Source organism: Microcebus murinus, chromosome 5 (genome assembly GCF_040939455.1).
Source record: "Microcebus murinus isolate Inina chromosome 5, M.murinus_Inina_mat1.0, whole genome shotgun sequence".
In the NCBI taxonomy this organism is placed as follows: Eukaryota; Metazoa; Chordata; class Mammalia; order Primates; family Cheirogaleidae; genus Microcebus; species Microcebus murinus.
In genome coordinates, this window is record NC_134108.1 from 95,719,124 (window position 1) to 95,734,939 (window position 15,816).

The following is a 15,816-nucleotide window of genomic DNA, read 5'->3' on the forward strand; positions in this document are numbered from 1 at the left end:
GTCTCTTTTCATTATTTATTGTGTGATAAAAATTTTCAAGTAAGTGGAGACTAATTGGGCTTTTCTAGGGGAAAAAAAAAAGAGTTCTGTGGATATTTAAATTGCATCTGAAAAAAGGAGTAATAAAAATTAGTGACAAGGTTGAGGCTGGAGAATTGCTTGAGGCCAGGAGTTCTAGAGCAGCCTGGACAGCACAGTGAGAACCCTGTCTCTAAAAACAAACAAACAAAAAACCTAAAAATTAATTAATTAATTAATTAGCATTAGCCAGGTGTCGTGATGCATGCCTGTAGTCTCAGCTACTTGGTTGGCTGTAATGCGAAGTTCGCTTGGGCCCAGGATTTCAAGGCTGCGGTGAGCTATAATCACGCCACAGCATTATAGCTTGGGGAACAGAAAAGACCCTGTCACTAAAAAAAAAAAAAAACATTAATTAGTTAAAATTTGAATTTATTAATAAAAAAATTGAGAAAACAAAGTTAGTGACAAAAATGAGGCTTAATACATTTGGGGCTTATAAATAAATAATTTGGGAGAAATTAATGGAGTAACTGGATATTATTAAAGATTTTAGATATATAAACATATTAATAAATTTACATACTACATTAGTGAGCATAATATATTGGAAAGTAGTCTGTTGTTTAATGGACAACATTCAGTTGTTTCATATCTGAAATGTTAAATTAATATTTTCCTTAAACCCACTCCCTGCATGCCCTTTGATGTTGATGATTAATTGATCACCACTGATAGGAATATGCCAAATTTATAGCTAGCATTTACATACAGATTCTTCCCTCAAGCTCAGTTATTTTCATGTGTTTTCAACTTGGGTAATTCTGCCCACAGCTATAGTCACTGGAGCAGAGAAAGGCACACAAAATTAAAACCACTTCCAGATAAAGAGAGTTTCCCTTCCATTAAATAATTATAAATAGGTAATGTCTCTTGACTTTTTGGAAAGTGCTCTAGTCTCTAAATTCCATCACCAAATCTTTCAACAGCTTATTTCTACAGAATGAAGATCCTTTACTATCTCCTCCATTTTCTGTGTTATGTGACCTTCATCCTACCAGGTAAAATACATGTTTCTGTTATGTTTTTAACACATAGCTTTTAGGTATAAATATAAATACTAGATTATTAATTGGAAAATGAGGGTTTTCAACAAAATCTTACTGATTAGTATCTTAATTGAATCTTGGTTTCCTCATTGTGAATACAATTATACTAGGATACTTAACCTACTCTATTTTAAAAATTAATCTACAGATAAAATGAGATGGTGCAGATAAGATATTTCATCATTTTTGGACTTTGAGTTTTCTTTTCAGGTATTTAAATGATTAAGAAAACCATAATTTATTAAATTTATTTATAAGATTTAGAAGTGAAGACAATGGTAATCAGATCCCAAGGAGAGAAATGGACTGCAAACACCAGGATATATCTCTTGGGATATCAATTACAGAATCTATAAGATGATCTAAGACATAGTCTGACAATATGCTGGGCAATGAGGTATAGCAGGAATAAAATGGTAAGTAAAGAAGTACCTAAAATATCCTTGTCTAATTAGTCAATACACAGAGTAAAGGAATGCAGCAATGCCCTTATTAATCAATTACAAATAAATAATAAAATACAATGAAACCCTTGGTGGTCATTCTAGAAAGTTGGAAATTCAAGCAGTGCATCACGTATCGGAAATAAACCTGGATTCAAACTCAGAAGATTTAGATTTTGTTACTAGCTCATTACTTAATAGCTTGGTGAACCTTGGCATTCAGAATTTAACTGATTTGTCAATGTTCTTAACAAAAAACAAAGAAGTTAGAAATGTAATAATTAATAATCACAATTTTTAAAAAATTACAAATCCGACATAAAATGTTGTGCCTGTTAGTTATATGCACCTCAAAAAACTGCAGTTAGGATTTAGTGGAATATCGTATTATAAAGTCTAATACAAAGTACAAACTAAAAATTAGTCTGCCAATTTCGGTGCTATTATTTTTATTAAAGTTGTTTCTTTTGTTATAGTTATTATTAATAATGAAAGGGGCCTAAAAAAGTGAGGATCTCAAATATGATTAGGAAAAGTATTGAAGCATGCAGTGCTATTGTGTCAATCAACAACCATCTAATATTGAGTGCCCAGTGATCTACTAAGCACAATGGTTGACACTGAGGAAACAGAAATACAAGATATAGTAATTCCTAGGCTACCAGCTAGATGAATAAACTCAGATACATCAATGAATTGGTCTGATTTAGAAGGTTTATGTAAGTATGCTTCAGATAGTAAGAATAGTGGACTTATAGCAATGTGGTTTGGGGAAATGTTCTGAATTCTCTGATAAAGAGCTTTCAAATTTGGGGTAAGATACTCATATTTTGACCTTGGAAGGTGAGAGGAAGACAGACAAGACAAGAGGTAAATATGAGTGGCCAGTATGCCAAACACCATTCCATAATTTTTCTCATAGATATTGAATCTGACCTACCAGATAACATTGTAAAATGACTATTATTTCCTCTATGACATGAGAGGAGAAAATTTTTTCAAGGTTACACCTATACTACTATATGTCATAAGTAGAATACAAATACATTTTTAGATTCCAGCAATTTTTGTTCCTTCTGCGTCATCACAATACTTTCTATAGATAGCACTAAGTTCAAGAAAAAGGCTGAGTAGATAATTTGGTCAAAAGAAACAAGCTCTCATGGGAAGTAAATTGCACATCAGATGTATAAGATCTGTACATCATCAAACTCTACATTTGCTGAGCACAGCAGGAAACTTTAAATAAGATTATAAAGACAGTCTAAGAGTAGTGATCACAAACTTTACCTTTGGATCATTCAATAGATACTAAGTTATTAATGTATATTGGAAAGGACAAAAATGCTTTATATTTGGCCTTTGATAGACCCAGAATACAAGAAGGATAATACAATGTGTCAGAATGGCTACCTTTTAAGGATTCTGTTGAGTAGTATGGTGTGGTTACTGATAAAATCTAAAAGTAGGGGAAAAAAGCAATAAAAGTGTTCACAAGTGCATACATTGTGAAAATGTAAGAGGAGTATTGGGTCCAAACAAAAAATATCATGCTGGGGAGACCAGTAGTAGAAAATTGAGAAGAGGCTAATTCTGACAATCGTTAAAACTTGGAGGAATTAGCAGTCATGTAGGGGAAATACAGCCATAAAATAATCCATAGAGATAGTGAAGGTGGCATACTATCATAGTTTACAAAGTGAGCTTCTCATCCAAGAGATCAACGTTTATATTATGGACTAAGTCTTCCTTGTAGCTATGAAAGAAGCTTCAGTTCTCTTAAGTATATAATGGATGATGATATCATTATTTACATAATGTTTTGCAAAGATTAAAAGAGATAATGTAAGCAAAGTAGTTATTATATTGAATAGCATATTGCAATATTTCAAGAAATATTGCATGGTGGAGGAACAGAAGTATAGAGAAAAGAAGAAAAGGAGAGAAAGTAGTAGAGAAGAAGAAAGAGTAGGTAGTGTTGCGGTTTAGCCAGTTCTTAAGCTGTCTTAACATGGTGATCTCAAATGGCAGAAACATGGTGGCTTTGGCAGCTTTACAATATATTATATTGCACAGTAAATGGAAGGCTAGCTCAAGAATAGTGAAGGAGAGACATTAACCTGTAATAAAATGTTAGCAAGAAGACATCATCAGTTCTGGTGCTGTAGTTTTTACTAAGTTTAAAATTAAGGTGACTCAATCACCAGGGAAATTGGGTTACTTGAGAAAAATTAAAAAGAAATTACCAAAACATTACCAAAAAATTAATGAACTTTATAATAATTGTGGGAGATGATAATATACCTTACTTGATTACAGAGAAAACAAAGCAAAACAAACAACACAAAAGCAAGAATATGGAAAACTTAAACATGAAGATTAACAAAACTTTAATTCTAAGAATAAATCTCAATAGATATTAGAAAATATTTTCAACATAATGGTAATAAAAATGAGATAAATCAAAGCTCACAGTAATGTTTCCAAGAAAATTCATGCAGTTATATATATATATATGTATATATATATATATAAGAATTAAGACTAAAAATATAACTAAAAATTTAAATGCTGAAATTTGAAAAAGGAGATGAAATTAAACTCACAGCAATGAGCATATAATAAGACACAAGCGATGTAATAAACTAGAAAACAGAAGCTAGAGAAAATTAAAGAGTCCACATTTTGCTTTTTGAAAAGATTAATAAAATTAGTAAAGCTTTAACAAAATTGTAAAGAAAAGGGAGTGAAGGCAAAAATCAACTTATTAGTGATATTAATATATATGTTATAGATATTAAAATGATAATATAAGAATGTTATGAACAACTTTATCATAATATATTCCAAAATGTATATGTATTGGATAATTTCTGAAAAAATATAGTGAATCAGAAAAGCAATAACAATGACAAAAAGAAATGCAAAATCTAAATATTTCTAAATTCATTAAGAGAATAGAATTCATAATAAATAATCTTTACATAAAGAAAATACTAAGTTTAAGTGGCTTCACTGTTTAATTCTAAACATTTAGGAAAGAATTACAACCAATTATGTACAAACTTTACCAGAAAGTGGAAAATGAAAGGATGCTTCTAACTTATTTTATGAGAACAACAATGCCTGGCATTAAAATTTGTAAGGACATTATAAGAAAGAAAATTAAAAATGAACCTCACTCATTAATATAAATGCAAAAATCCTTTAAAGAATACCTATAATCAAAGCCCAATGAAATTCCTGGATTAGAAGGTTAGTATAGTACTCTAAAATCAATGTTACTTCATGAACAGATTAGAGGAGAAAGTTTATATGATTGAGTCAATACACAAAGATGATTTTTTATAAAATTTATGAATTTTTAAAATTCCCAGGAAGCTGACAATGAATCGAATTAAATTCTTGCATTTAATAAAATTTATCTCCAAAAAAGCTATACAATAAACATCCTACTAAATGATGTAATAATTAAAATTTTCCATTTGATATCAGAAATATAATGAGTCCCCTTGTATCATTGACTTCAATGAACCTTGCAATGGAGTCCTAAAATATTTGCATAGAAGAAAATGACCATCATTATTCAGTTGATCTGATGGTATATGTAGAAACAGCAAAGGGAGCCTGGGATGAATTAAAAGAACTAATGAATGAGCTTAGCATTATTGTTGGATATAAAATCAATATAAAAATCAATTAGATTTCTATATATTAATACCTAGAAAAATTGTATGATAAATTCAACAATTAGAGTAGCATTAAAATATCAACTACAAAGGAATGATTCTAAAGAAAGATTTAGAAGATGTCTACACAGTTTGCTAAAATTATTATTGAGAGCTTAAAGAAGACTTAAATTCAAGAAGGGTTATGCTAGATTAATGGATTGGAGGATTCATTTTTGTAAGGCTGTCAATGCAGTATTTCTCAAATTGATTCATAGAGTTATTATAATCTTAATCACATCCTAAAAGACATTCTTTTGTTTTGTTTTCTGAAATCTGACATAGTAAGTCTGAAATTTGTATGGAAATATAAAGCACTAAATAATAATCAAGACACTATTGTCAAAGAAAGACTGAGATGGGAGGATTTGCACAAGAAGACAGTGTTATATTGGAAAGAAAAATGTAACGATGGAGCAGAATAGAGAATCTTTAAACATTAAAAAGGGCATGGAAGAACAATGTGGCAAATAAACTTTTCAATTAATAAGGCTGGTTTCATTGAATAGTCATATGAGAAAAAAAAAATGAAATTTAACTCTTGCCTCTTACCACAGCCAAAACCCAATTCCAAGTAACCTGTACATACAAGTAGGAAAGGCAAAACAATAAATCATAACAAGTTAATGCTTCAGAATTTAGTAATGATTTTGGCATTCAAGGAATCATATTTCTTACTCAGTAGAAAACAGCAATATTAACCAAATTAAAATTAGGAAAAATTTAAATCAAAAAGATCACTGAGTAAAAAGACAAGCTCTACATTGAAAAAGATATTTGCAGCATAACAAAAGAGGTCACACTTCCCCAGTAATCGGAAAGAAAATTGACAGTTGAGATGAGATGTATGAGGTATCATGACATTCCCATCAGAATTACTAAATTAAAAGTATCAAGCATTGATCATATTTCTGATGTCTTCAACTTTTACATAATGCTGCTAGAAATTTAATTTGGCGCAAATGATTTGAAGATGCGTTTGATATTATCTACTAAAGTTGAGCTATGCAGACACATTGCCATTATACTCCACCCTTAGGGATGTGCCTAACAGAACTGCCTGAGTGTGTCCCCCAAGAGTCAAGCACAAAAGTATCCAAAACCAGAAAATAATTTAAATATTCATCAATACATAAAGATAAAATGTAGTATGTTTCTATAACAGACTACTATATGGTAATGAAAATGGAAAGATTATAGTTATGCAGAATATGGCTGACTCTCAAAAGCTAAATTGTGAGTTCATAAAATCAGACATAAAAATATATCTGTTGTACTGTGTGCATTCACATAAAATTTTAACTTGAGCAAACTTAAAATATTATAAGTCAAGATAATGGTTTCTTTTGGAAATGAAGGAGCAAGAGGGAATTGTAATTTTGAGGGGGCACAAATTCCTTACTGGCAATGATCTATTTCTTGACTTTGGTAGTGTTTACATAAGTACTTATTAGTTATACTCTTAGCTGAACATTGTGTTTGGACTCTCTTCTGCAACTTTGTTTTACTTCTTAAAGTTTATATGTAAAGAAATAAAATATAATAAGTCACATGCTTTTTCTATTATATATTTTTGATCTAAGATTTTTGTTTCTGCTTCAAAAATCTATAGCAATATCTATAAAATATAATAAAGGAAAGAGACTTAGAGTTTATGAGAATTGAGAGGATAATATTATTAAGAATACAATGAATGTAATTTCAAGGCATGAAGAAAATTTTTCAGTAAATAGCGTAGAACAATCATTTAATCGTTTAGGGAAAATGAAGAGAGCTGTATATCAGACAGTTATAATTGATATAAAAACAAAAATATTATAATAAAATATAATGAAAAGATTTTATGCAAGCATATCTTACTATAAATAATACACTATTCTGCACATTTCTACATGTCAAAATTATAAGATTGTTTATATTTTTAGAATGAAATGTACATTTATCTTGTAATAAAATAGTTATTATCTAAAAACCACCACTAACAAAATGAAAAACAACAAAGGAAGAACTTGTGACAAATATACAGATAAAAGTTATTATGCAAAATATATTAAAAATTCTTATGAATTCATTAAAATAAAATAATCATTCCAATAACATAATCAACAAAGTATATGAACAATTAAGTTTAAAAAGAAAGAAAAGTATTCAACATAATCAAATACATGAAAATTAAAATTGCAATGAATGTTATTTTATTAATATTTGGTGGCAAAAATTACATATATTGTTTGTGGCAGTACTAGAAGCATAGAATCAAACTCTGCCACAACTATCCTAAGAATCTATCTTATAATTATGAAAAGTTGTAAAAGGTATTTATCATAATCCTAAAATATTAAAACTCTAGTTATCACTTGATGGTCCAAAAAGAGCTGAAAGACTGAATAAATTATCATGTGGTTCCAAAATAATCTTGTATCTTGTTGAATAGAATAATATGTAGCATATAATTTTTAAACATATACTAAATTTTTACAGTTTCACTTTTCTGTATACATAGAGGTATGGGATATTTTTAGTGTATTTGTATTTTTTGACATTTTCTAAACTTGGTACAGTGTACACATTATACTTTATGTAATCAGAAATAATATATACTTAAGAGATTAGTAATTTCAGTTACTCTTCTTTTATTATAGCTACATGTAACTTGGTGGACGCTGATCGTTGCACAAAACGTAAAGGTGTCTGTAAAAGAAACTGTCTTCTGAGTGAAAAGCAGATTGACACCTGTTTCTCACCAACTAAGATTTGCTGTTCTGAGAGGCTGTATGAAGAAGACAGTGTACTTGGAAGAGGAAGACATCTCTTTGAACGCTAAAGTTATATGTGCACCAGTGGAGAGAGGTATAGGAATATAATTAGGGCCTCTGAAATAAATAATTAAACACACAAGCCTATACTGCTATCTTCCTTTGTAGGTGTCAATTACATATACATCGAAATGAGGTAGAAATTCTCTTATTCCCTCTAAACTAGAAGTTTTGATAGAAACATATCTGATGCTAATTTTCTATCACATGATTATCATGTTGGCTTCAATTTAGGTCCACTTTAATCTATCTTATGTCACCTAAACTTGCACAATTGAACATTTCCCAACTTTACTCCCATATCATTAGTAGTTCGATTCATGAAAATCAATATCCAAGCTTTGCGCAGTGGCAGTATCGTAGCCAATGAGGTTTATCCGAGGCGCGATTATTGCTAATTGAAAACTTTTCCCAATACCCCGCCATGACAACTTGAAATACAGTCGGCATTGGCAATTTTTGACAGTCTCTACGGAGACTGAACCTAAAAAAAAAAATAAAAAATAAAAAAAAAAGAAAATCAATATCCATGGGTTTATTGTCTAAATATTATTATCAGGTTATTGGAGCAAAGACAAAAAAATTCCTAAGTGAGAGATAAAAGTACAAGCTGCAGAAGAGCATGGATATACTCGTCAGCTCTTTCTGTCTCTTCTCCCAAGGTTCTACTCATTCAGAAAGGGATATTAATCTAATACTATCTGAGCCATTGAGAATTGGGTTTAAAAACAATCTGACCTTTGGCTCAAGAATTTAGACTATAAAACATTGGGTGGGCTTATTATTATCATTTTCTTCCTTTAACTCTGGATGGAATGGAATAATGCATTAAAGTCTGTTGTTTCTACCTCAATATACATACTACAAAATACAAGTAGTTTCTCTAATATTAAATATGGGAGAAAATGTGGAGATTAGATTTATTTTCCAGCTAAAAACAAAGGATAAATTAACCTTTCTCACTGTTTGACCAGGTACCCAAATATTTGTTTTCAAAAACTAACTTCTGGTTCAGGATTATTGTTTCTTTTTCTTTATTATTTATTTATTTATTTATTTATTTATTTATTTCAGCATATTATGGGGATACAAATGTTAAGGTTACATATATTGCCCTTGCCCCCCCTGCCCCCTTGAGTCAGAGCTTCAAGCGTGTCTATCCCCCAGTTGGTGCACATCACATTCATTATGTATGTATATACCCATCCCCTCCACCCCCACCTGCCCAGCACCCGATAGATGTTATTCTTATATGTCCACTTAGGTGTTGATCAGTTAATACCAATTTGCTGGTGAGTACATGTGGTGCTTATTTTTCCATTCTTGGGATACTTCACTTAGTAGAATGAGTTCCAACTCTATCCAGGAAAATACAAGAGGTGCTATATCACCATTATTTCTTAGAGCTGAATAGTACTCCTTGTTATATATATACCACATTTTATTAATCCACTCATGTATTGATGGGCACTTGGGCTGTTCCCACATCTTTGCAATTGTGAACTGTGGTGCTATAAACATTTAAGTGCAGGTGTCTTTTCATAGAGTGACTTTTGTTCTTTTGGGTAGATGCTCAGTAATGAGATTGCTGGATCAAATGGTAGATCCACTTGTATCACTTTAAGATATCTCCATATTGCTTTCCACAGAGGTTGAACTAGCTTGCAGTCCCACAGGATTACTGTTTCCAAGTTGTTGTTGCTTTTGACTGGAGATCTTGGTAACATCTAGTGATAATGTCTCCCATGCTAATTAAAATTAATTACCAAAACAGGAATCCTGTACTAGGACAGGGATCAAATAGCCAATGGAGATTTGAGTGATTTGTACAATAGTCCCCCCTTATTTGTGGTTTCAGTTTCCAGCTTCAGTCACCCACAGCCCAAAAATATCGAATGGAAAATTCCAGAAATCAACAACTTATAAGTTTTAAATTCTGTGCTGCTCTGAGTAGCATGATAAAATCTCGTACCATCCTGTTCTATCCCTCCAGGGATTTGAGTCATGTCTTTGTCCAGTATGCCCACACTGTCGACACTACTTATCTGTTAGTCACTTAGTCACCCATCTCAGTTATCAGATCCACTTTTGTGGTATCATAGTGTTTGCGTTCAACTAACCCTTATTGTATTTAATAATGTTCCCCAAGTGCAAGTTTGGATATGTAAAAGAGAAGCTATAAAGTGCTTCCTTTAAGTGAAAAGGTGAAAGTTCTTTACTTAATAAGGAAAAAAAAAATTCATGCCAAGGTTGCTGAAACCTACAGTAAGAACAAATCTATGCATGAAATTGTGAAGAAGGAAAAATAAAAAGCTGTCTCACCTCAAACTGTGGAAGTTACAGTCATAGTGTGTGACAAGTGCCTAGTTAACATAGAAAAGGCATTAAATTTGTGGGTGGAAGGCATGAACAGAAAATGTGTTCCAACTGATGGCAATATGTTGCACCTGAAAACATTGAGCCTATACAAAGATTTCAGCAAGGCGTCCCATAAAATGAGTGACACCAAGTCATTTACTGCAAGTGAGGGATGGTTACACAGATTCAGAAATACAGAAGGTCAATAGTAGCCTAGCCATTGTTCAATAGTGAACAATGACCACATTATTCACCTCACTTCACTTATCTTATAGCAGACACATTGTGTCATCTCATATCATCACAAGAAAAAGGATGAGTACAGTACAATAAGATATTTTGAGAGAGAGGGAAGAGGCCACATTCATATAATTTTTACTGCAGTATATTGTTATTATCTAATTGTTCTTTTTATTTTTACTTGTTAATTTCTTACTGTGCTAATTCATAAATTAAACTTTATCGTAAGTATGTATATATAGAAAAAAACATGATATTATACAGAGTTTAGTACTATCTGAGGTTTAAGGCATCCACTATATCCCTTGCCAATCAGGGGAGATTATTGGACCTTAAATGACAAGTTTAAGTCAATAAAATGCACAAGTTAGAGGCAAAGAGGTTAGCCAAAGTTGGTACTACTGTCAGGTCAGGAGACCGACGTTAGGATCAGATTCAAGGATTTGAGAAGAGAAGACAGAAATGTGTAAAGAGCTCCAGGGATGACAAACAAGTTTAAAAATTTGAAAACAATAATAAATAAGGTAAATAACTCAAGATTTATAATAAAACTTTGAAGAAAGGATTCTGGGAATATGGTGGTAGCAGCAGCATACTTGTGTAAACCAACGTAACTAGATAGCAAAACCAAAACTCATGGAAAATTTTGTAACATAAGTGATATGATACCCCCACATGACATACAAATTGGGTGAAGAAAACAAACAAAAACAAAAAATACAAAAGTAAAGCAAATAAAACACCAATAGCTACAAGGTCTATGTGGAATCCATATCTGTGCAGGAGAACTCAGATGGAAGAAATGGAGCCTTTTGATGGATACGAGAATAGAAGTGCTCCATAGTGTCAATAGCATTCATTGAAAAGGACAGCATGCTAATTTGATTGCACAGCTATAACTGGGAGGGATTTTTCAATGCAATAGCGGGTAAGTGGGTCTGTCAATTACCTATACTACCTATATTTTTAATAAATACTATCTTATTTTTATTAGGTTTTTTTTATTACTATAACTTCATAGTATGCTATGAGAACTGATAAGATACATCATTCTTTGAGCTGTATTTTAGGTCACTTTATCTTTATATGAGGCCTTTGAGTTTATCTGGCATCTACAATCAGAAATCAATGCTACAACTCTGATATTAAAGTCTCGCTTTCTTGGGTTCTTAATGTTTCACCTTTTGAAAAATATAGGTACTTTTTTATTGTACTTTTGCTCACTCCATTTGACTGGTAATTAAATGCTTAGGTGAGTGGGAAGCTTTTACCTTATGAATACCAGCTTAAGTAACATGAGATACAATTACTTAAAATGTTCAATGAGCTCAACAAATTTATGCTAAAAATTATAAAATTATTTTTAAAAACCATGTTATCATGATCATCTGTCTTAATTATTTCATAATAATAATGTCACATGCAAAAGAACTTTTTGATGGGGAGACATCAAGATAATTTAATTATATTTCTCATTCTATAGTAGAGAAGATGGTTAAGAGATGGGACACTGGTATCAGACAGCCTGGGTTCAGTTCCCCTCACTACCACTTATTAGCTGTATCAGATTCAGCAAATAATATCTTTATGTCTCAATTTTTACCTCTATAAGTAGAAAGTAACAATAGCATCTACCTCAAAGAATGTTGTGAGGAGTAAATGAGTTAGTGCACATAAATGTTCAGAACTACACCTAATACATAGTAAATTGTCAACAAGTGTTAGCTCTTGCCATTGAATGATAAGGAATGTGAATCCTATATAGATGAATTCACCAAAATGTTTCTTAGCAAGTGAGTAGCAGATGGAAAGGGACTCAAACACCGTGATTCTTGTACAATCACTTTTCCCAAATATCTAAGAAGCTATGGTCCATGAAAGAAGTCTACAGTAGAAGAACATGTCAAAATGGACAGGGTTTTTATTGTTTCCATGTTAACGTTGTTTTGCATTTGTTTCTATAATCCCTCAAGCAGCATAGGCAGCCTTTGCAATAATTAGTATGCTAAGAATTATAAATACATCCTGAAAACACTAGGCTTGGGGCGGGCACCAAAGCTTTAATAATACTCTTTGGACTGAATCTAATCTGAGACTATCCACCTTCACTTTAAATAATTACCAAGAGTTTGAACCTACTCTGAAGTATATTACAGTGTAAGGATTGGTCAGAAGAATTCCACTTTTGCAAATCTGTTCCAGAGACTGGTCCTAGAAATTCAAGTTTCCTACATAACTGTCACTGAATAATTTATAATGTTTCAAGGTTGCTAGGGGATAGCGTAATCCTTTTATATTCCCAAGATAAAAAAAAAAAAAAGAAAAGAATGGCCAGCACTTCTGCCCCAGGCACTGCTAAACAGGAGTGTTAACTTTTGATAAACATGACTCAATTCATATCACTGCAGGGAGAGAAATATAAAAAGATATGCTCTCTACCATTCTCTTATTCAAAGATTCCAGAGCTGCTGATTTGGCTGAATCTCTTCAATCATGAAGATTCCTGTTTTTCTCCTTGTTTTATTTTTCTTTCTGGCCCCATTGTCACCAGGTAAAATGTAAATGTTAATTGAGAGGTTGAAATATATTTCTGGAGAGTTAAATCTTGATTGATGTCAACTGGAGATAAAAGAATGACTGAATTGCCAAGAGAGTGGTCTGTTGGTTTGTTATGGTCCCAAGAATAAATCACACATAAAGAATTTGTGATTTTACTAAAAAATAAGGCTCCTAGTGAGTTATAATACTGTGGGATACAATTTAAGTACTTGTTGAAATGATTATGGGCTGGTTGTCCAGATCAACATATTAGAAAATATATTAAGGTATTATCTTCTAGATCCTTGAGAAATGTTGGGCACTGTGTATTAATAATAAAATAACAATGGGTTTTTCACTCATCATGCTGCATGGTTTACTCTGAGAATACTTCTCCTAAAATGATTTCAACTGATTTATGATTGAAAGCATTTTAATGGCTCTATACCTCAGCTTCAACAACATAGCGATTAATATTCATCAGATAATGAAATGAGTATGACCTTCTGAGTTACTGATACCTGGGTTCTTGACTATATAAATCAATCATCTTATTTAAACTCCTTCAGCATCAATTTCCTCATTTGTGAATTAAATATAGTAATTAAGTCTACCTCATAGTGTTATGAGGATTAATGATATATAAATATGCAAAGTCCCTAAGATAAAAGATAACACATACTAGGTTCTTCTTAAATAGTATTATGATTACTTTTACATTGTATCGAAACATCTTAGAAAGCAAGTGACCTCTAGACACCTCATAGAGAAAGAAAGAGAGAGAAAATATTTACCTTGTTGGTAAATAATGGAGAAAATATTTACCTTGTTGTACTTCACGTACTTAGACAGCATACCAGCCTTTGTAAACCTTCACTGTACTCATTACTCTAAAGTTAGATCAATGCCAAAGGTAAGTATCTTGATCGAGATCATGCAAAGAGCTGTTTTGACATATTTCAGGCTACTTGAGATAGGAAAAGTATTTCTTTGTGTGTAAGCCAGGACAATACAAACAATCACTTCACACACACTCAAGAAAAAAATTCTACTCACCTTAAAAAAATAAAACAACAAAAAAAATGGCAATTCTGGGATTTCTGATTTGGGAGCATTCTAAAATTTGAGTATTTTACTCTCTGCAGGGTCATTAATCAATTAATCAATGACAATCTTCATAATAATTATAAGGGTTATTATTATATTACATCTTTCTAAACTCAGGACAAATTCAGTTAAAATCAGGGCATGTTTTTACTAAAACAAAACAATGGTGATCTTAAAATAGAGAAAACTAGTATTAAGCACAGCCCCATTTGGATAATAAAATATTAGCTCCAATTATGTTGTCATGATTTACATGTGTCCTTCATATCACTTGCTTTCAATAAAAAAATGTAACAACCTTCATAACATTTTCAGTATTTTCAGAAACCCAAGAGACATTGTGAATGTATGTGCATGGTTTCAACTAAAAGTTGAAGAATTTTCAATTCCTTCTTGTGAATAAATATGAATTTTTATATGATACAATAGCTGTTATCTAGAGAGAAGCTATTTGTTGTTTCTGTTACTAGTGAAAAAATGCTAATTTACAATTCCCACTTAAATAATGCTATTCTTCTTCTCATGCTGGTGCTTGACAGCTGTCATCTTCTGTTATTTGTAAATTCCAATTAAGTCAAAATACATGCTTCACACCCCTCATGTAAGACAGTGTAATTTGGGGATGCATTTTTAAGCTGGTGAGATAATGTCTTTTCCCTCTGGCATCAAAGGCAATAAATAACATCTCTCCAGATAATACAAATAAAGAGACATCATTAATTTGTACAGTGAAAAAGGAGTATCACTTGGTCTACAATATATGGCAAAAATTTCAATATAATATGGGTTTAATTGTTTTCCTGAAATGCCCAGTTGCCAAAAATAACAGAGCAATTCCATGCTAACATAACCTCACTGAAAGCAGAGGGCATGAACAATTGGATTTTCAATACCATCAACTTCATCTCCATTGGAGTCTATATCTTGGGATCCTATATGTTGATATCCTAAGGAAAAAGAATAGAACATTGTTCACATACCTTCTCTGCTGATGTTTGATAATTCATAATTATGTTTGATGCTTTTATTTTGGGAGTCTCCCTCCCTAAGTGATCTTTTTAAAAATGCAAACATTTCTTGAGAGGATGAAACATTAAATCTTACACCCATGATGTGAATGAGTTCCTCAGTTGGTATATATTATAATGCAGGCTTGAATACTTTACAATGGAGAAGACTCTGAAAGAGGAAAACATGGGTAGATGCTGACCAATTTCACCCCCTTCTTCTCTGTGTGGCTAAGGCTGGTCATACTTGACAACACTAGTATTCCTACCAATATGGTCTCCTCTGCCCAGGCTCAAATCTTTGCCCACATTCAAAGAACACTTTTTATGGCAGTGTTTGCTAGGGTTCTCTTAATTCTTCTCATAAAAAACATGCAAGCAAGATAGAAATTTAAGCCACATTCATTGATTTTCCTATTTTGGATCCTAAAGACAAAACTGTTTATATTTTT

At 31.8% G+C, this 15,816-nt stretch overlaps 1 protein-coding gene and 1 non-coding gene across 2 annotated transcripts; both read left to right on the forward strand.

Moving 5' to 3' along the window:
- Window positions 1-1,021: 1,021 nt before the first annotated feature.
- DEFB114 (defensin beta 114) lies at window positions 1,022-8,122 on the forward strand. Its single transcript, XM_020287351.2, has 2 exons — window positions 1,022-1,079; window positions 7,941-8,122. The coding sequence occupies exons 1-2, from the start codon at window positions 1,022-1,024 to the stop codon at window positions 8,120-8,122; spliced, it is 240 nt and encodes a 79-aa protein (XP_020142940.1).
- A 329-nt stretch (window positions 8,123-8,451) lies between these two features.
- LOC142871166 (U4 spliceosomal RNA) lies at window positions 8,452-8,592 on the forward strand. The gene has a single exon (XR_012919435.1). It is a non-coding gene; the product is annotated as a U4 spliceosomal RNA (small nuclear RNA).
- Window positions 8,593-15,816: the final 7,224 nt, after the last annotated feature.